We start from the raw sequence: 26991 nt of genomic DNA on the forward strand, positions 1-26991 counted from the left end.
TTAAACCATGCACTCATCGTAAACTCTGGTTGACGTTACCATCAACCCTACCAGACCCTTATTAAGACCGGGGGGTTGTAGGACTGAAAAAGAAGTACGTGTAGGATTAACAAAATACTCTGGTTGACGTTACCATTAATCCTACCAGACCCTTATTAAGACCGAGGGGTTGTAGGAAAAAGGATACGAGTAGGATTAACAAAATCATTTGACTCTGAATGTTAAAGGCTTCTCTGCCTTTTCAAGGAAAATATCAGATGTAGTGTGATGTTTATGTTCTTAATAAGAATAAATTTATGACGCCAAATTTATCGACGAACAGCTGTATTCCTTGTTACATATATGTAAAACATATAACCCAAAATATGATATATAACTTATCATGAATTTATGTATTTAGTCATGTATAGGTAGCGTGTTGTCTTCAAATCAACATGACAATACACAATATAAAAACGTGCCAAAAAATATTTCAGACGGAATTGTTAAACGAAGGTGTGTATATGTGTAATGTCAAACACCAAACGAAGCCTATCCACCAAAATTATCTGATTTTAAGTCTTATGCTAAACATAAAAAAGGGAGAAGGGTCACCAGGGGCTACTGTTTCTCATGAATTATACTCCAGGAGGCTCTTTTAGCTTATATTCTCGTTAAGAATTATTCATGAACTATTTCCCACTGGACATCAATCGAATACAAAATATTTATATATCCTATTGCATTAACACTCACCTTTAACAACTGCCGAAGTATAATCCAGATTAATCATATTAATTCTTAAAACGCTTGAATTTAATTTCAGATGTCCATCTCCATTTTCATTTAGCAATAAGATTCGTGTATCAGACCTTCTAATATCACTATCACAGATCTTAGGGTCACGAAAACCCTCTACTTGTATCCTTTGATGTAACCGCCTATGTCGAATTCTATTTCTTGTTGGTTTGATAAAATTATTGAGTATAGCACCTCCTTTGAACACCCTTTTTATTTCTACCTCACCCATAACCATCCCTGGGTGGTTTGTATCCAACATGAGGTTCTTAACCGTAGCGGTAACTACAATGTGCGCCTCCTCTTCTCGAGCCTCTAGACTTTTCTCTATACAGCCGTTTTTAACATTCCCAACAACGAAATAAAATGATAGAATCAAGAGAAATATTTGTAGCACAGAAAAGTGAACGAATTCCATTTTAATCCCACCTGTAGTAGCGAAGTTTTCCTTTAATTCTATTATATCTACATAGTAAGTACAATAGTGCACATTGACAGAGACATGCTTTTCAAGTGTTTCTGTTTAAATTTACTACCCGGTTTAAATTCCCATTGAAATTTAATGATAGATTTAAACAAGGTAAATAAACATAAGACAACTGATATGGAGAAAGATCAATTGCTAAGGGTGTCCTAAAACTACCAAGTTTTCTGGGTCACAAAATACAAAAGAAGTTTGTGTTCACATCAATGAGGACTGATGCGGTTATTTATTGATGTTTGGTGAACAGAGCGAAAAATAGTTACTAGTATTTCATTGTACTCGGTCGAACTGTGTGTGTTTTATGGCACATTTGCTCTCATGGCAGGTGTTTAACGGTGGTTTATGACTCTGCATATCTACCCGTGCATATATGTGGGTCTAATTATAACTGATATATATATCTCATAACAAGAGGGGAAAATCGAATTGAAATGATATAGATCAATTCGTGTCCAGGGTTGGTTTTTGTTTTCGGGGTGGGGGGGGGGGGGGAGGGGGTAATAAAACCCAACAAAAACCCAAATTTATCTCCTGCTACAAAAAGGCAGCGAAAGAAAGAGAAAGATGTTTTATATTGTTGATTTACTAATTAGTTATTGTTGAAGTCTTTGGAGATAATCATATATAATACCCGGTAATAGTAAATACAAATGTATTAGAAACCTTAAACATTTATTCCCCAATTCTATGTTTTCTACAAACTTATTACACAACGACTGTGTACATACATTGTTATTGTACTGATATTTACTCAGTAATGCTTACATCATGCATAGATTACCTTAGCTGAATTTGGCATTTTAGCTTTTAGGAATTTTGGTCCTCAATGCTCTACAACTTCGTACTTTATTTGGCATTTTCAACTTTTTTGGATTCGAGCGTCACTAAGAAACTAGAATTAAAAATCATACAAGACTTACATAGACCAGAGGCTCCTGACTTGGGTCAGGCGCAAAATTGCAGTGGGGTTAAACATGTTTATGAGATCTCAACCCTCCCTCTACACAGCTAGCCAATGTAGAAAAGTAAACGCATAACAATACGAACATTAAAATTAAGTTCAATAGAAGCCCCCGTCCGATGTCAGAAGATGTAACAAAAGAAACTAAACAAAATGACAATAAAACATAAATAAAAACAGACTACAAGCAGTTAACTGACATGCCAGCCCCAGACCTCAATTAAACTGATTGAAAGATTATGTCTTCATCATATGAATATCAGGCATTACCCCTTCCCGTTATGGGTTTAGTATCATAGTATCATAAAATATATGAGAATAACAATATTAAAGCCAAAATATGCAATCTTTGATGACCTGACAACAGTATCGTAACTATATTTCTTCTTAATAAGTCTGTTTAAAGGTTTTGTAAGCTTTTGAGGTGAATACTGACATTTTTGTGCTTTGTAAAGAATATTACCATACAAGATTGGATGTCAAATACCTGAACGTATAAGATGTCTGCATGTTGAGTTATATCTACGAACTATTTCCTTATACCGATGATAAAATTTAGTAAATGTTTTGACTAGTTTGTGATATCGAAAACCCTGGTGTAATAATTTTTCAGTAATCATTGACATAAATTTCTCTAGCTAAAATCTAATACGTTGTTACATACACGAGCGAATCGTACAAGTTGAGATATATAAACACTATATATAAGATGGTGACAATTACGGGAACGTCCCCATCTAAAAGTGGATAATTAACGATAGGAAATGAAAAATCATCTCTTTTAGTCATAATTTGTGTATTAAGCTTCCCGTTAATGATATAGATATCAAGATGGAAGAAAGGGCAGTGGTCATTGTTAGTATTAGCTTTATTTAAAGTAAGTTCAACAGGATAAATTTCTTAAGTATACATACTGAAGTCGTCATTATTGAGAGCCAATATAACATATAAATATCTAAAAGTATTGTTAAATTTTTATATCAAATGTTGTTTCGATGGGTCTTTGCTAATTTTAGTCATAAATTGTAACTCATAACAATACAAAAACAGGTCCGCAATAAGTGGTGCACAGTTAGTCCCCTTGGAATTCCAATAACTTGACGATATACGGAATCTCCAAAGCCAACAAAGATGTTATCAAGTAAAAATTCAAGCGCATATATATAGTATCAAAGCATTCCAATTGTCATAGTTCTTTTGTTTATTACTAATAAAAAATGACCTAAAAGAGTTGAACATATGTATTCGCATTCTGACTTTTTAAATGCCCAGTTAATTAGGGATGTTAATTTTTTTTTATTAAGATTATGAAGCAAAAAATATACATCATAACATATATGAGAAAATCATAACCCGTGTCATGCCGACGGTCATGCCAACAACTGGTTTTTAAACAAATTGTGCACGTGTTTAGTTCCGATGCAAAGACCCTATAAGTTAATCAATATTAAATGCATGCAGACCATGGACATAAGCAACGCGACGGGTGCCACATGTGGAGCAGGATCTGTTTACCCTTCCGGAGCACCTTAGATTACTCCAGTTTTTGATGGGGTTCGTGTTGCTTGTTCTATAGTTTTCTATGTTGTGTCTTCTGCACTATTATATGTCTGTTTGTCTTTTTATTTTTAGCCCTATGTTTGACTGTTTCCACTGGTATCTTGCGTCCTTCTTTTCTAACCATTCCAAGACTGAATTATGCTCTTGAATTAACTGTTTTTCCGTCGTGAAATGGTCTGGAAGACTGCTCTAGACTACAGTTTATAGCTACAGCATATCTAAACGATTGTTTCCTGTAAGTAGATGTTTTACCCAGGGAACAACTTATATATTATTCTTATGTATAGAATATAATTTTTTTTGAAGATTTGCCCTTTAAAAGACTGTTCAAATATGAAGGAGGAATATTATTTAAAATCTCAAAATTTAACCAGTTATCAATGTCTATGCCCAACACTTTTACCACAGTTTCGCAAGATAAATTAGTATTTTGAAAAAGGATATTGCTGGGCTCTTCTCATAGGTATTTTTGACAATTGCCAACATGTGGAAATTGGTCTGGATTAGCTTACTTTTTATTACATTTAAACCATGCAGTCAATCAATTGTTTTGATTCATCAGGGCTACAGAACGATAGTGTGTTGTCATCTGCATGGCGCGTAGATATACGATGAGCTCTGATTTATAAAAAAAAATCGTTTATGAAAAAGGTCCAAGCATAGACCATATGAATCATCTTTCTGGATGTCAGCCCATTAACTTAGAATGGTACCAACTTTTATATGTTGTTTTCTATTAGATAAACCAAAAGGGATACTGAATGAGAAGAAACGCCATAAAAAAAACAATAGTTTGAATACAATTGCATGAGGTACGCACTTAAAAGATTTGGAGGGGTCCATTTAACATTTTTTTTGTTTTCACTCAAACTTTTAGAATAAGCGAACCGTAAGTCAACATTATTGAAAAACGTAAGCCTCTACCAAATTGATGTTAGTATAGAATTAATGTTCACAGTCGATCTCCGCACAGATTGATGTGAAAGAATAAGGAATAATGAGTGTTGCCTGCAAGGATTTATATCCGACTATTTGCAGACAACTGTTTGCTGTACCGGGAAATCAAAAACCAAAATGACCATAACAAACTACAAGAGGATCTCAAATCACTAGAAAAATGGGCCGACGACTGGGGTATGCGCTTCAACGCCAAAAAATGTTATATGCTTAGCCTGAAAAGTAAAAGTCAGCGATTTTACAACCTTAACAACCACACGCTTGAACAAGTGTCATCCAACCCACACCTAGGACTCCAAATACAAGAAGATCTTAAATGGAAAGAACAAATAACAAATACATGTAACAAAGCCAGTTCTACCCTAGGCTTCCTTAGAAGGAACCTACAACACTGTCCTGTGGAATGCCGTAAAACAGCACATATAGCTCTTATACGATCAATTATGGAGTATGGATCAATTATGTGGGACCCATATACCCAAAAAGACATTGACAAACTAGAATCCATACAAAAGAGAGGTGCTAGATTCATTACCAAAGACTACAAATCAAGAGAGGAAGGATGTATGATAAAAATGCTAAAAGAACTTCAGCTCCCGTCATTACAATCAAGACGCCAACAACAACGACTGATCTTCTTTTTCAAAGTGGCTAAGGGGAAGATACCAGCGCTTCCTCCCGACGATTTAATCAAATTTCATAGACCAAAGAGACAAATCAAAGCAACAACGTATAATAACTTTGTAACAAAAACATTATAGACCACCAAGTCCGTAACAACAAACGTGCGGTCATAGTTCCAACCAGTAAGACAGAACAATTCAAGAACTCTATTTTTGTGCGCACTGCAATAAACTGGAACCATCTGGAAGACTCAGTAGTGTGCGCCAATACTACCGAGGAGTTTAAATCAGTACTCCTCAGCAAGCGCGACTAATTGTGCGCAGACCAACCCGTCACACAATAGCCGAAAGGAATCTGTGACGTACCCATCCTTATTTCACAAGTGGGAAATACAGATACAGACAGATCTTAGTTACTGTAGAAATCCTTGGCGTAATATGAATATTAGGAGTTGTCAGTGAGTGTCAGAACAAATAGAAGATTAAACACAATTTATTATGCCCCATTTATGGACATTATGTTTTCTGGTCTGTGCATCCGTTCGTCCGTCTGTTCGTCCGTGTGTCTGTCCAGCTTCTTGTAAAAAAAATTGGTCAAGGTAGTTTTTGTAAAGTTGAAGTCCTATTTTCTAATCTGTGCGCCCGTCCGTTCGTCCGTTCGGTCTGTTTCGCTTCAGGTTTAAGTTTTTTTTTATCAAGGTAGTTTTTGATGAAGTTGAAGTCCTATCAACTTAAAACTTAGTATACATGTTCCTTATGATACTTATGATTATCCTTGCCAATTTGGAGTTTTTATCACAATTTCACGGTCCACTGAACATAGAAAATGATAGTGCGATTGGGGCATCCGTGTACTATGGACACATTCTTCTTCTTCTCTTCTCTTCTTTAGGTTTTCCAGTTTTCCATCTGAATAAAGATGATTGATAACTGGTGCATACGTGGCCTATTTATTAAAATTAAGTTTATATTTTAGTTATTTACAAACGGTGCAAAGAACAGATGTAGTGATTAAAACTATGTACATGAGATGAAGTTTTTTAAATTAAAGTGGAGAGAACAGCATATGTTAGCTGATCTCTGAAAGAGTCGACTGTCTGTGTATTTGACTACTGAGGTTGGTAAAAGATTCCATTGAGTTATTGTGTATGGGGAAAATGAAAATCTGTACGAGTCTTTTGATGTATAAATGTGTCAGAAGGTGTGAGAATGATGTTTTCTGGTTCTTGAGTCTGATGGAATGAGAATTGTGCTATATGGTATAGCCACAAGTTGATGTGTGATCTTGTACATCATAACCAATCGTGCACGAAGTCTGCGTTGTGTTAAAATTGGCCAGTTTAGTGTGTTCAGCATGTTTGATACACTACTAGTATTATGATACCTGTTGCAGGCATACCGAGCAGCTCGCCTTTGGACCATCTCTATCTTTGAAATAGATTCTGAAGTGTGGGGGTCCCAAACTGAGCAAGAATATTCAAGTTTGGGACGGACAAGTGATTGGTATGCCTGGCTCTTGATGTTTTGATTTGATGTTATCAGGCAGTTTCTTCGAAGGAAGCCGAGAGTTGTGTTGGCCTTCGATATATTGTCATCTATGTGTCTGTCCCATTTAAGGTTTGATTGTAATGTGATGCCTAAGTATTTAGCAGATGTAACAGTTTCTAGTATATGATTGTGGAGAGTGTAATTATGTTTTACAGCACATTTCAGTCAGTATGTAGCTAATGGTAATATCTTTGGTTAGCTTGCTTGTTAGCTGATCCGTGAAGTCATTGTTAGGTAAGGTAAACTTCCCTCCTTTTAAAGTAGCTTAGTCCTACAGAGAGATAGATTTCTTATCTGTTTGGCTAGTCTACTATTAAAGGAGGGAAGTTTACCTTACCTAATAATGACTTCACGGTTCAGCTAACAAGCAAGCTAACCAAAGATATTATCATTAGCTACATACTGACTGAAATGTGCTGTAAAGGTTGACGTTTAGTTGTTACAGAGAGAACATTACACTTGTCTGGGTGTTTGTAAATGTTTAAATTAAACCAAACTTGTAGAAAGTAACTGTTTTTTTTTAGCTTTTTAAGAAATAATAAAATCCTGCATGAGCCATAATATTGTCACGTGTATATTAATATTTAGTAACATTGTAATAATTAAAAACTTTACTGATTCAAGGATTTGTGTAGACTTAGCAGTGTATAGTATGATCATAGTATTGTCTCACTATACAAATTTTTGATTAACTGAGATAAATACAATAAAAAAAATACTACATAATCATGTTTTTATTCGTAAATATAATCAATGACACGATTGTGCAGATTATCAAATGAAGATTTTTTAATTATAAACCAAAAATTTGTGAAGGTTTTTCCGGAATATGACGTAAAATTTGGTTTTGAGTTTTATAAAAAATTGAATCAAGAACTTCCGGTTTCGGCATTTTGTCAGTTGAAAGTTGAACAGTTGAGAAAGACTTTTACATTGATAGCTCCAATATAACCGTCCAAAATGGGCGTCCCTAAATTTTATCGGTGGATAAGTGAACGATATCCATGTTTAAGTGAAACAGTGAAAGAACTACAGGTAATGCCACTTAGTATCCAGCCTGATTGCACCACAGTATGTTGTACATATAGGCCAGTCACAGAACATTTCACAACTGTTGCATAATTTATCAGAACATGATTTATTTGTCAGTCTCTGAGAAAATATCATAAAGAAATTGCGAACACATGTGCCATATTTATACTCATAAATTTGACAAAGAACTTTTCTAATTTTTGATACACTAAACAAACATTTTCAATTTTACTTTCAGTTCATACCTTTGGTCCATATCATTTCCATTAGCAGAAGTACTCTTTTATAATACAATGGCTTTTAAACATTTAATGGATTAACTGGATCCATGCATCTATGAATTGATAAAGCCATTGCGACTGCTTTTTGTTCAGCCTTGACTTTTGTTGAAAAAACAAGACATATAGCGATCCTACATTCTGTCGTTGGTGGCGGAGGCATATTTGTCCACAAATATTCACTCTTTGGTTAAAGTTTTGAAATTTTAATAACTTTCTCTAACTATCGTGGATTTCTACCAAACTTGAACAGAAGCTTGTTTATGAACATTAGATAGTCATGATACATGTGATACATGTAGTATCCAGGCCTCTACATTATCATTTTTTCCAACTTAAGTTGCAAGAAAATCATCTTGTACGAACTCATAACTCACTTGTCCGAATTCATAATTGAAAATCTTGCATATTAATGATATTTGCATGATTACACAATTTGCTCTTTGATTGTACCTAATCATCGGTAAAGGGAGCATTTGTTATGTTATATGAATACCACATAAAAATTCATTTTATGATTTCATACTGAAAGAGTATTTGCAAGACTGAGTTCTCCGACTCAATGTCACTACAAAGTACCATGTGTTGATCATTAAATCATCATCTCTTCCCAAACCACTAGGTTCTCTTAAGTTATGGACCTATTCATTCTATAGTAGTGGTTTGGATTAACCAAGGATGAAAATACACCTGGCCACTTTGTATATGATTAAACCTTTTAAATATATTGATGGTGTCAAAACAAGCTTTTACAATTTATTTTTATTTTTATATACATTGTATATTGATATATGATCATAAAGTACATAAAACATTGACACTAAAAATCTGCCTTTTTAAATTTTATTAAAGTTTTACATCTTAACTTATTATTTTAATATATTGATCTTATCATGCTTATTAAATAAAACCTTTTTTAATGTATTGTTATGCATAAAAGCAAAATCAACAAAAAATGAAACATACTTTAATTTAAAATTTTAAAGTTAAAGGAAAAACTCCATATGGAGGTGCTCCTAATCCAAAGAGGCTTATACTAAGAAGAAATATCAACATTGTTTTTTTTCCCCCTTACTTATATTCCCCTTGTCAATGGCTGCCAGCATGTTCAAATACGTTCAATCAGAGACATCTAATACAAGTATTATATGTCTCTGGTTCAATCAATGAATATTTATTTCATTTTGTATGATCAATAAAGGAATCGTTCATATTTTTGGGAATTTACAAGTCTTCAAGTGAATTTGATCTATTTTACATCTGACCTCGATTTTTCACTTGTCCCATCGGACAAGTAGTATGATGAAACTACTTGCCCGACGTCTATGTCCACTTGTCCCGGACAATCGGACAAACTGTAATGTCGAGCCCTGGTATCCAGAAGTAAATTTTGTTTTAAATGAAGTCCCATTTTTTCAGTATTTTACTTATAAGTGGACTTTCTGCCAGAAACCATTAAATCACTGTGTGGTTAATAGTTTTAAAATTTTTAATTACAATCTTAATTATTCTGGATTTCTACCAAACTTGCTGGTCCGAGAACACAATTAATTCGTAGTGCATTTCTTTTAGAACATAAATGAAAATAAAAAAAATCCCACCTGCGCTTTCCCAATGAAACTTTTACAGTGTGTTGTACTACTTTTGGGACAAATTATATCAAAATTATAGAAAACTTCATCGCCTCTAACTCAAAATATGGACAATTTTGTGTTTAGGGTGTGTTGAAATCTTTTGACAGCTTCCGAAGTGCTAATTTTTAACCTTTTTCAGCTGGACCAAATCACTACTTTCCTGTAAAATTCTGGACCCAAATTTTTTTACAGTGTAATTTCACCCCCCTACTTACAATTTGAGGCATTAAACTCGGAGAAATAAATTTGGAAGGGATATAAAAATTATTGGCAAGTAACCCACTGTTAACACTAGGGACTATATTCGTGAACAACGAAAATCAAGGGACGACAATTGTGGTCTCGGACCTGCTTACTTGGACAGCAGCTTGGTTATGATCATAAGATACATGTACTGATGTAGTAACCACAAGTAAATTATAATATGAGGCAGGCATTACCTGTAAATGGGGACGAAGTCTGTATGAATTTTTTTTTGTAACTTAAATATTTGTTTATAAAAAAAAAAAAACGGTACTACCGTAATGTTTCAGATATTGGTTTTGTTGTTAGGGATTTTAGTTGTGACGTTAAATAAGTTATGACATCACCATGGTCACATGCAATGTAAACAAAGAAACGCTATCATCAGGTAACTTTTTTTCATATCAAGGAATTATTAAAATTGAAATTTGTATTGCGTTCCTTCCTATTTTATACTACATGTACTAGACTGATAAATATATATTTTACTCAAAATTTCATACAAACGAGACCCGAAAAAGGAAGTGCATTGTAGATTTCTGCGCAGATGCGGGATTTCAAAACATGTCATAAAAAAATAAATTCTACTGTTATCATGGTTATTGGGGACATTGTCCCTATATAATACAAAAAATCCACTTTTTCCATGTTTTACTAATAAATCAGCCAGGAACATTACATTCACTCTGTGGTTAAAGTTTTTAATATTAAAACGTTTCTGGATTTGTAGTAGTGACAGTGTACCTAACCCTGACAGAGAGGGTCTCATTGGGGGGTTCTGATCCTGAATCCCGCATCGCACTTACTGTTTTGTCAGATTCCAATATCCCGCTTACACTGAGTACATAAGCAATTCTGGTTTTTCTTTTGTAATTTCCCGTGTCTGGCTAGACTTCATTTCCCCTTTTCATGGCACAATATTTTGACTTTCACATGCATGACATGTCACACTAACAAAAAAATAGCAATCCCACATCACAATTGGACCCCATTATGAAACCCACAACAGAAGCTTTTGTTTAGGATTAAAAGCTAGTATATTGAAAGAAATTTGTACCTCGTTATCCATATTTAACTTATAAACATACTGACTTAAGTCAAATTTTATGCCAAGCAAACACTCAAATGATGTAAGATAACATCACCTACTACCAACCACTTTGAAGGAAAGATAAAGATTGGAATCTAGTGTATTGAATATGAGTTCAGGTTACATGTACATGTAGGTTTCACCTGATTGAGCTCACCAAGCTTATAAAAGTATGGCAAAATACTTTCTCTTACTTGTCATGCTTGTGTAAATAGAAGAATAATTACAAACTTCTTTTTTTTTAAACACTTATAATCATGAGCTGACCAGTTGACTATTTGGTAGGATATGGGGTGAGGAACAACTGGATATTTTTTGCTTTAATTTAGATAAAATTGAAATGTAAAAAAAACAGAACAGGTGATAGATAATTCTATTTAACAAATGTACATGTAATACAGTGTGCTTTGTTTCTACTACCTTAGATAATAAAAGTGATATCTTTTTACATAAACAATAATAGAAGTAAAGGACAATTAATTAATATGTGATTGGGAGAGCTCTATATCAATTTATTTCTGGATACAAATGGAATCATCCACACATGTTGCATTTTCTGTTTTAAGATACCAGAATTTGACAATTTATATACCTGGGTATGAATGGAATAATCCACACATGTTACATTTTCTGTTTTTAGATACCAGAATTTGACAATTTATACCTTGATATGAATGGAATCATCCACACATGTTCTCATCCTGATGATAATAATCCACATTTCCGTATCACACTAGAGAAGATATTGGCTGACATCTGCCATTATATTGAGGTAATTTACTTTCCTGATTATTATGGTAACTGTATAAGATATTGGCTGACATCTGCCATTATATTGAGGTAATTTACTTTCCTGAGTATTATGGTAACTGTATAAGATATTGGCTGACATCTGCCATTATATTGAGGTAATTTACTTTCCTGATTATTATGGTAACTGTATAAATAAAAAAGTTGTTTGGTCAATGAGAAAGCAATTCATGTACATGTACAAGAAAAAAATATCCAAATACCGGTAGCTATATAGAGCAACATACAAAATTCAACAACCAATGAACAATAGTCATATCTATATACATTGGTGCAACATATAAAAGTTGTACATGTAAATGAACAAGATGGTCTATAAGACATCTAATTTGCTGTTGAAGGATCTGTCTATGCCCTAAAAAAGTTAACTGGAAATAATTCATGAGAAATATTGTGTAAATGTAAATCAGATGAGACCCTGATAGCAAACATAGAGACAGAACTGGAAATTTTGAATCTTAAATAATGATCCACATTCCTTTATTCAATAAAGCAAATGCTTTTTAAAGTTACAATGCTTGACTCACTTGAGTCACTCATCATTCATGTATAATTTGAATAAACATGAAATACAGGGTTAAATCTTTTAAGTTTTGTATTTATATATATATTGTTCCCAGAAATTTGAGAAAATCAAGAGGCCACAGAAGTTTATGAAATGTATATAAGCATAAACATTTTCACATTTGGTACATTCTTATAATCATATGTTTTCCTGTTTTCAGTTTTTGTTTCGTATAATAAAACCAAAGAAAGTATTCTTCATGGCTATTGATGGAGTAGCTCCAAGGGCAAAGATGAACCAACAACGAGGAAGAAGATTCAGGTTAGAATGTTGGGTAGATGTACACATTTAATCTTATTGGACTTAATAGAAAAACATAGGCTATGGGGTATCCATCCATGACACAAAATCAGTACATGTAGAGCAAAAAAAACCACAAAAACTAAAGAACAGCACTTTTATTGCTGTACTTCATCTCAAAGTCATAGTGAGGTCAACACAGAGCAAAAAAAAATCTCACTTCTCTTAAAGTTTAAGATTGCTGTTAGCACCAGTTTGAGCAGTTTTCTTTGCAAACTGATTCAAATATTTGGTCAGTTGTGTTACCACCAATGGCTTCTTACAGATAGGGTTAACTTTTTTTAATGCATCAATAACTTTGACATAATGTTTGTTGTGATAAGAAATATCTGAAGAACTTTTTTAAAACTTTCCATAATTAACAGGTAAAGATTTCTGAGGGGTATATTTAGTCTAGAATATGATGGACATTATATACATGTATGACCTCACAGTTATTTGAAAACATTAATTTTTGGCTGAACACCATAATTTATTTATGTTTACAGATCTGCAAGGGAAGCAGAAGAATGTGAAAAGAGGGCTAGAGAATCGGGGGAAGTTTTACCCACAGAGAAAAGATTTGATTCTAACTGTATTACACCAGGTATAAAGCTGATAATAAGATGATAGTTAACTATCATATGTTATGCAGACACATGTAGTAAACACCCATTAAACATACGTAAGCCTTTTGATACATCAAAAACATAGCCATAGGGGCCTTTAAAATTAATTTTTACTCAGAATAACATATTAACTGTCCTCATCAGTTTAATAACCAGAAGAAAGGGGAAAAGATAAATAACCCAATAGATTGTCAAATGAAAAAAAAATGAAAATAGTTAGACAAATTCAAAATGAAAAAAACCTGACAAGCCTGCAACTTTTGAATAGTTTTATTCTAAAGTTCCAGTCAATTGTCATTTAAATGTTCAACAATGGTGTTTTAAAATTGTATTATGTATATTTTTTAATTTATTTTTAAAAGCATTAAACATTCAGTAAAGTTGCTATGAATGTAAACATTTTAAAATGTTGTAGGAACTGAATTTATGGTGACACTCCATGAACATTTGAAATATTTTGCGGCACAAAAAGTATCAACAGATCCATTATGGCATGGAGTCAGAGTTTATCTATCAGGTCATGAGGTAAGGAATACAAATCATAAATTGGGAATAAGCTTAATGATAAGTTTGAGGTCTGAATGGAAGAGCATATTGAGCAGTCAGGGGACTTACTGGAATAAGTGATTTTCAAATCACTTATTTGAGTAGCAAATTCGAGGTTTTGTCACAAATTGGGATTTTGTATTTTTTTTAAAATTTCAAACACATAGGTTTAAATAACATCTTTTAATTAGTAAAATTCAAAAATATGAACTTTTTGTTTCTTTAAAGTAGCAAGGTTGATGCCTTTGATGCTATCATTTACCTGAAAATTCTATTTTAGTTGAAAAAATGCTATAATAATGGCTTTACATAATGAACTGCCACTTTCTTAAAAGATTTTTCACAGCAGTGGGAGTATTTTTCCTGTGAAGTTCAATGTTTCATCTTTCAGATTATGTAATAAAATTCTACTGTCGCAGTAAAAATTTCACTGTTCGGGGGGTGTTGAAATTAGTGGGGGTTATTAAAAGAATGATACTTAAAGAAGTGATGTTAGGGAAGGAAATTGAGGTCTGATACTTAAACAAGTGATTTTTATGTCATTATCCTAGATTCAGTACAAGGTCATCACCTGAAATGACCTGGTCATCCTAGACAACACAGATGTTGGTTCTGATAAGTTTAGAAACAAAATTAGTCCCTGGATCATTAGTATTCTATATTTAAAGCTACACTAATATTAAATAACTTCTTCTAGTGATTAATTTGTACTACTTAAATAGGTGATTACAGTACATTCCGGTTATTTGCATAGCCTATTTGTCAGACGAAATTATGCAATAAAGCGGAGTATGCTTATATCCGAAATGCCAAAATACGGAGTCAAATAACATCGATAGTGCAGATCAGTAAAGGAAATCCTGAAGAAAGATGAACGTCCATAATCCACTTACAACATATTGAATTATTATTTATTCTAATAAAAGTTATTTGTCTAGTGTCATGCATTTTATTTCATTGTTTATTCTTTCAATAAAGTTTATAAACACATTTAGTTTTAGTTTATTTATGTACCGACTTTTCCTTTACCTGAGATACGAAAATAAAATTGTTCTAAAAATAGATTTGTTTCTATGACCCGGATGTACAAATTATATTGTTACGCTTTGATTAAAACAAACTGTTGAACAATGCTACACAGTTTATAATCATTTGATACAATAAATGTGTAATGAACTGCCTTTAGTATGCAGTATTTACCGATTGCACAGTGATGTAACACTATTACTTTAACCTCGTTAGTTTTGGATATGCAAAGCAGTTAACAGGTAATGGGGCCCTGCACGGGTTATTTGCTGGACACGAGTGTTAAAAGTGAGACAAAATAATAATTTTAGTTAATGTTCTTTTCAAAAAATATTTAAAATGAAAGATTGATGTTGAAATTCTTCAACCATATATAAATGCCCTGTAATATTTAACTTATCGAATGTAGATCACCTCTTGCCAAATTACGAGATTGCACATTGGGATAATGATCGATCATTAGCAGGCGTTATTGTTTTAAAAATACACCAAAAATGTAATCTATGAACAATGTTTGAAATGCAATCAATAATTAACACCTTTTGAGATAGAAGATCATAGAATGGTTGTGTTTTTACAACAATCAGCTGATTGACATTTTTATGACCTCGAGGCTTAAAATAGAATATGGGAAACTTTACCTGTGTACACAACGAGGCCTTTTTATATTCATATAAACACGAAAGAAACTGTTTTAAAACTTTATTTAAATAACACAGAAGTAAATGTGAAATAATATAAAAAAATATGATGCATTCAAGAAAAATATACTTACCAAATTGCGGTTTCCGGTCAAAAATCTCGTCAGTTTTAACTAAGGATATCTAGCTGGCGATTATTTTCTATGCAATTAACCGAAATGCCACTTGTGGGGCTATGCATATAACCGTACAATTTAACATTAGATGAATGGGAAATGGTTTTGTGCAGGAGAAAAGTATGCAATTAACCGAATTATGCTATTAAGCGGTATGCAATTAAGTGGAATCTACTGTATTAAAGAAAGAAAACTCTAACTTCCAACCTTTATGGAAATAATGTTACTTGAATCAGTGATTCAGAAAATCACTTGTTTAAGTAAGTCCCATGACTGTTGAGATACACATAACATTTCAACTTCAACACACCCAATTTGGCACATGGATTTTGCTAATGGTAGGTGTCCTACATTTGTGAATTAGTCACTAATTTTATCAAATTGATTGAAAGCATTTAATAAGGAAAACTAGTGTATTTTAATCACACCAAATTAATTGCAAAGGTGCACAGGCCCTTAGCCAGGAATTTTGCAAGGGGGGTTATTTGGACTCGTGAACTGACTTAAACAGTCACAATTTGAACTTTGACTTTAACAGTGCTTATTTGGTTCGTCTGAAACCCCCTGGCTAAGGGTATGCTGCAAATAAAGAATATTTACTTTTATATACATCATCAATAATCTGCAACATTTCCAAAACTTGTCCATCTTGTCTATTAAATGATACTTTTTCCTTATAGTTCAGTAAAGATTAGGTATTCTTATCATCTAGTCCTTGTTATTGTTGACCTCTGATAGTTTATTACTTTTATAGACCCCTGGAGAAGGAGAACATAAGATCATGGATTTTATCCGACATGATAGAACTCAGCCAGGTTATGATCACAACACAAGACATTGTCTATATGGATTGGATGCTGATTTGGTAAGGATATCTTGAAGTAAAATGAACAAAGGATGTATTCGACTATCTGTCAAATAACATCAACAACTGTCAACTGATAAAGGAATAAGAGAATTCATTTATTTTTGTGGATTGTGGAAAACTTGCATTTTCATGAATATTTGATTTCATGTTTTGCAGATCTCTGCATACAAAGCCTGTAGAGAATTTGTAGTTTGTTGAACATTTGAATTGTTGGTTCACCTGTACCCACAAAATCCATGAAAATTGGTATCCAACAAAAAATTATGAATTAAGAGAACTTATGTCTGAAATAGAATTGTGTTTATGCTGTTCAAATTGAACCTGTACTTTTAATGATAGCTATATAATAAAAAATTGTTAGTGCCATTATTAGAGTTTTCTGACATTTTCTCTGTTTACTATGGTTTACAGATGATGTTAGGTCTGTCCACTCATGAACCGCACTTTTCATTGTTACGAGAAGAAGTTAGATTTGGTGGCAAGAAAGATAATAAAAGGTAAACATTATATAGTAACTGATGATTGATTGGTTATTAAACTCAGAGGAAGTAAACTTTATATTGGTAGCAACATTTAAATAGCATGTATAGCAAATAAGGTCAAATTTACATATTGTAAAATATGATTGGTAACTAAAATCAGAAAAAATGAACTTTATATGTTTTTGTGACAGAAAATGTGTTACTCATATCAGAAAATACCAAATTGTATTTGACTAACTGAAAAAGTATTTTTTAATGGATTTTAAGTATGAAATTTAAGAAAGCAGCGCCAAGAATAAGACAGGATTTTAAACATTTTAAAGACAACTTCACATCTTAGTACAAAAAGAAATACAGAAGAGTTTATTGGGCTTTAAAAATGAACCTTATTTGACACTTCTCCTGCTTGGATGTAAATAAACTTTTATCACCAGAAAAAATGTTTTGAGTCAACACCTGTGGGCCTCATATTAATGTACTTTAACTACACCAAATTAAATGCAAATATGCTAATAAAGAATGGTTATTTTTTATATATCATTAATACATACCAGTCAACTGACCCGTTTTCTGCGGGTGTGACCCGAGATTTTCACAATTCTGAGGGATCACCCGGGACACCCGCCGGGTCATTGAAATCACCCGGGAATTCCAAAAATGACCCGATTTCACCCGTATTTCTTAGCCTTGCGATTGATTTAATAAGTAATATTCTTTTGAAATACCGGCAAATTCGTAATTCTTCCATGAACAGGAAGTTCATCTAGCTATGTAAACTGTCAATTTAAGTGACCCATTAAGTGCATGGCTTTACTTGACAGCTTTGGTGTCAAACACACTGTTAATTAACACCAATTACCTTAGCTTTAGGTCGTAAATAAACTGCTCTACATTTGTTTACAAATAGAGTTAGAGTTACTTCCCCTAATTTGTCACCATTCAAAATTATTCCTTATATTTACGTTTTATGGGTGAAAAAGATAAAATGATAAAAAAATTAGAATTCAAATACATTTTGAAAAATAACTTTTCATTATTTTAATACTTTTATACAATTTAAAAAAAAAAAAAGTTGAAAATTATTTTTTACATTTATACTGCTTTAACTGTATAACTATATTTTATCTTAGTCTAATTTCCTACTTTGTTCAGATTTTCAGTGTGAGCCAATAGTCTCAAACATTTTAAATTACAATTGAAAAAAAATTCTAGTATCTGATAATTGCAAAAAGTAAAGAACATACAACTGTATTACACAAATTTATTAAAATCTTTAAAAGTGCAATGAAATAATAATTAATTAGAATAAAATGACTTAACCAAGTGAACATGCATTGATGTTTTGGTATTTTCCATATACATAATAAGAAAATGTACCATTAATACTGAAATTCAGCTCGAAAAAGTTCGTACGCGTTATGACCTGAGATTTGATTCTTCAATGCAGGTCATGACCTGCATTTTCATCGTCACAGGTTGACAGGTATGTTAATAATCTCCAACATTTACACAACCAGTCCATCTTGTCTAATGGAAGTTTTTCATGATAGTTCAGTTATGTGTATAACAAAATGTAAACATTAAATTTTTATGTAGTGATATTTTACACAGAAGTACCAATACAGTGAGTAGCTATATGTTCAACCTTGTTTAACTTTTATTTTTATTTCAGACCAGCAACACCAGAAGAAACAACATTTCATTTATTGCATCTATCCTTATTTAGAGAATATTTAGACTTTGAATTTAAGGACTTAAAGGTTTGTAGTTGTTTAGAGAATATTTAGACTTTGAACTTAAGGACTTAAAGGTTTGTAGTTGTTTAGAGAATATTTAGACTTTGAATTTAAGGACTTTTAAGGTTTGTTGTTGTTTATATGTAATTTAGATCAAACTTGAAATGTTATTAATTGGTTAGAAATTGTTTAGACTTCGATTTTAAAGACTTAACAACTATTTTATGAATATTGAGTATATAGCAATGGCAACAGCACAATACAGCAATGAAACAAAAAATAAAACACCAAGAGAAACGATTTCCACATGAGAGAAACACCAGATATATGTAAAATTACTTTTGTTTGGCATAAAAGGAAAAATAATTTGCTGCAAATCATATATTCATTTTATAAAGACAGTTAAGTACTTTTCATGTTAATAGATAATGCTATTTAAAATTGTCAATGAAATGAGACTCTTGAGCACAATATTAATAAAGATACTTTTGAATGCATACAGATTAACCAACCATTTTGTTTATGTATACTGATTGTAGCTTTCGTTTATTTTGTAATTTGTTCAGTTTATCAGTTATTGAATAATTTTTGTAACATATTTTGATTGACATTTCAGGGGAAGTTACCATTTGGTTATGACGTAGAGGCTATTATAGATGATTGGGTACTGATGGGATTTCTAGTCGGCAACGATTTTATCCCAAATCTTCCACATCTACATATCAGACATGATGCTCTCCCCTTACTGTGGAAAACTTACATGAACATCCTACCAGAATGTGGAGGTATCAAAAGATTTTGCTTTAATGGGAGATTTTAATTTTAGCTTTGGGTGTAATAGTAATTTAATTACAGTGAGATATTGTAAGGATTGATTCATAGATATGAAAAATATATTTGATATCCAGGTGCAATTACAAAAAATATGTGTAATCGAAACACTCAGGGTAATCACACAAACAATGTGTAATAACACAAACCATGTGCTATCACACAAACCACATATAATCACACAACCCATGTATAATCACAAAAACCATGTGCTATCACACAAACCATGTGCTATCACACAAACCACATATAATCACACAAACCAAATATAATCACACAAACCATGTATAATCAGACAAACCATATATTATCACACAAACATTGTGTAATAACACAAACCATGTGCTATCACACAAACCACATATAATCACACAAACAATGTGTAATAACACAAACCATGTGCTATCACACAAACCACATATAATCACACAAACCACATATAATCACACAAACCACATATAATCACACAAACCATGTGTAATCACACAAATCATGTATAATCACAAAAAACCACATATAATCACACAAACAATGTGTAATAACACAAACCATGTGCTATCACACAAACCACATGTAATCACACAAACCACATATAATCACACAAACCATGTGTAATCACACAAATCATGTATAATCACAAAAAAACACATATAATCACACAAATCATGTATAATCACAAAAACCACATATAATCACATTAATCATGTATAATCACAAAAAAACACATATAATCACACAAACCATGTGTAATCACAAAAACCACATATAATCACAAAAACCACATATAATCACACAAACCATGTGTAATCACAAAAACCACATATAATCACAAAAACCACATATAATCACACAAATCATGTAAAATCACAAAAAAACACATATAATCACACAAACCATGTGTAATCACTCAAATCGTGTATAATCACAAAAACCATATTTAATCACACAAACCATGTGTTATCACACAAACCATATGTAATCAGTAACTAATCACACAAACTTGTATTTACTATGATGTACAGTGATTACTATGTTATTATTTTTGTATTTTTTTGTATGTAAATCTTTTTTGTTCTTGTCAATTTCACAAATATATGTTACAGTGTTATAAAGTTGGACTACTTAGAAAGGGGATGGGTGTGGGCTGCAGTTATAATTCCGAAAAATGTACAAAAAATAAATGATTGACCATTTTTTTCAGGGTATTTAAATGAAGGTGGACATTTGAATGTACCAAGATTTGCAAAGTACATGGAAGAATTGAAAAAGGTAATTCACACAGTAGCTGTTATTTCAGTTTTTTGTCTGACAGATTAGTGTGTTGTTTCTTGTCTGGAGCATTGCTAGTGTTTTCACTGTTATTATTATACCCCCGCTCTGTCTGTCCATGCACCCATCCGTCAGTCTGTGAGTCCATCCATCCCATGCATTTTCAGATTCATCACTCAACAACTTCCTGTTTATCCAACACTTGTATTATTTTACAACTAATAGCCAAGTTGAAATTTTTGTCTGATAGCCAAGTTGAAAATTTTCTTCACATTTTTCTCAGGAACTACAAAACAAGAATTTCTGAAATTTAATTTCAGGGTTATTAAATGTAAGTCTGCTTTACCGTGTGATTTGTTTTCAGATTCATCACTCGACAACTTCCTGTTTAACAAACACTTACATATTTTTACACTATTAAAATTAGTCCCTTGCGTAGGGGGTATCATCAGTGAGCAGTAGCTTGCAGCTTCACTTGTTTTATTTTGTTGATTGTTGGTTTATGGTTAAATGGAATTGTGCATTAGCTTTTAGATCTTTATGTTTTGTTATGAGGTTGTGTTATGCAAAATTTTCCTTTTAGGATTTTGTTGGGCTTTTCCATTTAAATGTATTTGGGAGGGTATTAAAGTTTTTTCTTTATGTTTTGGCTGTAAATATAAAGCTTAAGCAGATGGTTCAAAAGTGTACAATTGTGTGTATTACAATGAAATATGTTCATATCTTGTTCTGTGTGAACTTACTTTTGAAAGAATGACAGCCCTTGGAGTTGGACAGAAGACTGGTAATGTTGTGTAATTTGGTTATAAATAATGTAAAAAACATGTATAGATTAGAGTGAACAAGCTGCTTTCACAGTCTAAATGTAGTTTTCATGCCCCACCTAGGGGCATTTTGGTTTTTGCTATCTGCATCTGTTTGTTGTTTGTTTGTTCATTTGTACGTTTGTTTGTCTGTCCCACATCAGGTTAGAGTTAGAGTTTTTGAAACTTAGTACAGTATGATAAGATCTTTCTAATATCCAAATAAGAGCTTTGACCCAAATCTCACATTTCACTGAACATAGAAAATGATAGTGCAAGTGGGGCATCCATATACTATGGACACATTCTTGTTTCTTTAGATTTCTCAATAAAAGAAATATTGTTTTTGTCTCGCCTTGACGGAGTCAAAAAGCGAGACATAGGTATGCTGTTTCCGGCGACGTCAACGGCGTCAACAATGTATTAGTTTCACTGTGCTTAAACGGCCGTGGGTAACTTAAGTTACCAGTTACCCACAGCCCAAGATGGAGCCGCCTGGCTTCGGTTAGGAAGTTTGCTCCTATATAATTACAATACCATAAATACAAAAGAAATGTTCGGTAATTAAAAAGTTAATTAAATCTTTTAGGGAAACTCTGCAATGTAAAACGTGGCTTGTTACTTCAAAATAAACGATTACAGCACGATTTGCCAAATCACTGATGATGTCCGTAACTTCAAAACAACTTGTCCGTAACTTTTTTCCTTATACCAATAGGGATGTCCGTAACTTCAGCATGATGTCAGTAACTTTCAAAAAATCTTTATTCATGGATGTAACTATTTAAAAAAAGAAACGATAAATAACAAAAATACCGAACTCCTACGAATATTCAAACTGGAAGTTCTTTATCATGTTTATGGAATGGCAAAGCCAAAAGTTCAATTTAACACTCCAAATGAATGGAAAACAACGGTCATATTCCTGCCTTGGTACAGACATTAAAAAGTAAAATTACAAAAATACTGAACTCTGAAGAAAATTCAAAAAGGAAAGTCCCTTATCAAATGGAAAAATCCAAAGCTCAACCAAATGGATAACAACTGCGATTTTCCTGATGGTACAGGTATTTTCTTATGTAGAAAATTGTACGGATCTCACCATTTCCATCTGTAGAAATTACATTAATAGTGAACATATGAAAATCACCTTAAGAGAACAAGTTCGGAGGTCAATCCTTAGCAGAAATACATAGATGAATCAGCCCAAACCTCTAAAGAAGATATGTATGATTTGCTACCCGATCTTATTGAATCCCTGAGGTCAATGAAACTTTTAGACTATTTTAAATCTACCTTTATTGCTATAATAAACTGACCCCTGATCAACAATATAGCCTTCCATCTTCTCCGTAGATATTGGCATTTTTTTCTCACAATCAACAACGTCATTTAAAGGAAAGGATATCAATTTTTTTCCGCGGCTACACAGGCCAAGGACTCATCAATGAACAATCTATTAGGCTAGAGGAATGTTGGATTAATTTCGCCGTACCGTCAGGTCCCGCTTTATCCCGGGAACATTTTTTAAAAATTTAACGGAAAATCCGTGACACTCTGGTTTGCTGTTTTCTCTTGTTTAGTTTGAAGCATATCGTTATTGTATAAATCTATGTAATAATTAAGGGGTTTGATAGTGTTTATTGTCCTTTAAGTGTTGAAATTGTTAATCTTACAATTTTGAAAAAAAAAGTTACCCACATCCGAAAATAAAGTTACGGACACTCTGATTATTTTTGACTTATAAGTTACGGACATCTTATGCACTTTTTAAATATTGGCCTTGCGCTAAAGTGAAGTCAAAATTGAAAATGTAGTGATGGTAAGTGATTTCTTTATTCAAAAATCCTATCAATATTTAAATAGATCATGAAAAACGCTGCCAAAAGTAGATTTCGTATCAACTATCATCTCAACAAATTTAGAGTCCGCCATATTGGGCTGTGGGTAACTTAAGTTACCCACGGCCGTTTAAGCACAGTGAGTTTGTGATTAGCTCAGTTTTATGGGGATCCACTAGTGGTATGTCAATGATAATTGGTATGCAGATGTATTACCATTGCCACATCTCCTTGCCATGGAGATTTTGTGGTTCTGCCCCCTCAGTCATGGTCTATTGACTTTGAATGGTTTGCTTACTTTACATGTATTACTTTGTGATTAGGTCAGTTTATGGAGATCCACTTGTGGTACATCAATGATTATTGGTATGCAGATGTATTAGCATTGTCACATCTCGTTGTCATGGAGATTATTTGGCTCCGCCCCCTCAGTCATGGTCTATTGACTTTGATTGGTTTGCTTACATTACATGTATTAGTTTGTGATTAGGTCAATTTATGGGGATCCACTTGTGGTAGGTCATTGATATTTGGTTTGCAATTGTATTAGCATTAATTGGCACAATTCATTGCCAAAATTACAAAAAGGCGAGACATATCTCTGTGATAACAGTTTATTACTACTAATAAATGAGTAATAATAGTATTTATAATCATATTTTGATTTATCTTGCAGTTTGATATTGAAAAGTTTACAGATATGTATACAGACTTAAAATGGTTGGAAGGCAAAAGACAACAAAATCATACAGAGAGTACACCAGTCAGACTCAAGGTCAGATTTAGAAAGAAAAGAAATTCATAGCCATTTTTTTTTAATTCATCACATTTATTTTGGAAGTGTGGCATTTTTTCTCTAAAAAAATAAACTTTCTAAATTATATTTTTTTCTTTCAAATAAATGTCTTCCATTTTATTTTCTCATTTTACAATGAATACAAATTTAAATAGATATTTTGTAAGTAAGTAAGTAAGTAAGTAAATTTTATTTAGAGTCTGCATATATATACATAATAACAGAGAAAACATGAGCTCTGGTGAGCTCTTTAATCGACTATCACATAAAAATCATGCAGCATCATGCAAATACCGTATAGCGGGTTATTTTCGCGGGGTGCAAATTTTCGCTTATTTTCGCGGATAGAACAAAATCGCCAAAATAAGTTCCGCCAAATTAAAGGTGTACTTACAAAGGTATGAATACAAGTTTTTAATCCGCCAAAATAATAACCGCCAAAATATTTCGTATACCTTGTTCAATGAATATCGCGAAATTTTACACCCGCCAAAATAACCCGCTATACGGTACTACCAAATAAAACTAAAAAAACATGCAATATAATGAAAGCAACTCTATTTGATTTGTGAGCCTCCAGAGTCAAAGTTCGTATGGCAAGCGCCTCTAAGTGCATTGAAACAGGGGAATCAGCAAGTCACTTGAGATCATAAAATATAACAGACTAAAAGCATAAAAACAATAAATAAATAAATATAAGCACTAGCATTTAATGGCAGATATATTAAAAAATGCATAAAAAGCAGAGCAAACGGCCATTATAAAAAGAAATAAATAAATTTGTAAGGTCAAGCTGGTTAGTGTTATTGCCCCCATCATGTTAACATTGGTAACAAAAAGTAGTACAGTTCTATCTGACAGTAAACAAGGTAATTATTCACAAATGAAGCCTTCTCGGCCAATCATATTTAAGTTTTCCTTAATATGCAAATTATATTATAATTATCTATATTTTTATTTTTAGCCATCAGTTCCTGTACATAATCAGTTTTCAGCAATAGGTAAAGAAGAAGTTGGAGATGAGGCTTTATTTGGTGCTGGACCAGGTGCACACTCAGGTAAATACAAAATTAAACACCTTGCTGTTATAAAACTATATAGGAATCTATAGGTGTAATACCACCAAATCATGGTACGTCACATCCGGTTGCATACGAAAGTAGGTCTAAAAAAATATTCCCTTGAATTTGACCGTTGTAGGTAATTAATCCTACATTTTATTGCAGTAAAACTATTTCTGTGTCATAAACATATGTCTTGGGTATTTCAAAACACCATTATTTTTTATTTGTGATTTCTATAGAAAATTTTGTAATCTTGAGGTTACATGGTGACTAAACCTTGTACACAGATAGAATAAGGGGAGACATTTGATTGGTTAACTTCCAATGATGGTTATTTTCTTATATGCAATGAAATGTTATGTGAAACTTTTTCTATAGAACTGGACAGGATAAAACTTTACTAATGCCAAGTATTTCTTTATTTGAAACAAAGATAAATTCTTCACAATTTTTTGAAAAGTGCAAATTTAACAAAGACTAATAGGGGGAAATCAATGGTGGTATTACACCTATATGATAAAGAAAAGAATTCAGTTTTTACATCAATTTTTTAAATTCACAGGAAAATATTGTACTGGGTATAGATTTAATTAGCCTACAATGTAGAAATTCTTACAGAAAAGCCAATGAAAATGTCACAATTAGGTATCACATTGTATGGTATGTCAATCCAACAATAAGGTATTTGTAGTATCAATAATCAATTCCAAATCTTTTTATTATGCTGGTCATTGTGATATCGATACAAGAAATATTTTCTCTTCATGAAGAAAATAGACAAGTTTTAATGGGATATTTTTATCATTATTGTAGAAGAACAGACGAATACAGCAGAAGAAGATGAAGAAAATGTAGACACATTTGATGAAGAATTTTTATTGCATAAAAGAAATTATTATCAAACAAAAATGGAATTTGAAACTGTTACTCCGTAAGTTTTTCATCAATAAAAAAAAGAATGATATTTTTCAAGATGTTCATACTAACAGCTGCATATGATATAAAGTAAGATGTTCTACAAATCAAAACTTAAAACATTTCAGGAAATTCATGTAGAAAATTTCAGACATTCATATTGGTTCAATACACATTTTACTTATCTTCGCATCAGGGCTATGTGTCTTCTTGGGGCAGAACATTTATTAATCATAGGAGTACCACCAACACATTTAAATTAAGGTGCACTATTGTTTTACATAAAGAATTTTGAATTTTAAATTTAGTGACACTTTTTATGAAATTGCTCTTATTAACATTAAATTATATTAAGTACATTGTCAAAACTTCAGGACCCAAAACGGCTAGTATAATGACAACACACATTTAAATGTTCAATGAATTACAATTTTTTCTAAAGGAATTTATGCTGACTTTGCCAAAATAATGAAATCCACAGTACATATTATTCACTTTTAATGCTTATTGAAATAAGAAGACAAGTG

General features: G+C 32.4%; 1 protein-coding gene across 4 annotated transcripts in view; it reads left to right on the forward strand.

The window, feature by feature from the left end:
- Positions 1-7788: 7788 nt before the first annotated feature.
- LOC134700613 (5'-3' exoribonuclease 1-like) overlaps positions 7789-26991 on the forward strand; it is a 49022-nt gene continuing 29819 nt past the window's right edge. For 3 of the 4 annotated variants that reach the window (XM_063561983.1, XM_063561984.1, XM_063561986.1), the window contains exons 1-13: positions 7789-7945; positions 11828-11959; positions 12723-12823; positions 13351-13448; positions 13886-13995; positions 16614-16724; positions 17139-17224; positions 18882-18969; positions 19562-19730; positions 20978-21045; positions 24366-24464; positions 25450-25543; positions 26363-26480. In XM_063561983.1, coding sequence (XP_063418053.1) covers positions 7871-7945; positions 11828-11959; positions 12723-12823; positions 13351-13448; positions 13886-13995; positions 16614-16724; positions 17139-17224; positions 18882-18969; positions 19562-19730; positions 20978-21045; positions 24366-24464; positions 25450-25543; positions 26363-26480 — 1349 coding nt within the window. In that variant the 5' untranslated portion in view covers positions 7789-7870. Of the gene's footprint in view, positions 7946-11827; positions 11960-12018; positions 12096-12722; positions 12824-13350; positions 13449-13885; positions 13996-16613; positions 16725-17138; positions 17225-18881; positions 18970-19561; positions 19731-20977; positions 21046-24365; positions 24465-25449; positions 25544-26362; positions 26481-26991 lie in introns of those variants that run through there. The other variant, XM_063561985.1, reaches the window with a different exon arrangement.

Source organism: Mytilus trossulus, unplaced genomic scaffold, assembly GCF_036588685.1.
Source record: "Mytilus trossulus isolate FHL-02 unplaced genomic scaffold, PNRI_Mtr1.1.1.hap1 h1tg000164l___fragment_2___debris__unscaffolded, whole genome shotgun sequence".
In the NCBI taxonomy this organism is placed as follows: Eukaryota; Metazoa; Mollusca; class Bivalvia; order Mytilida; family Mytilidae; genus Mytilus; species Mytilus trossulus.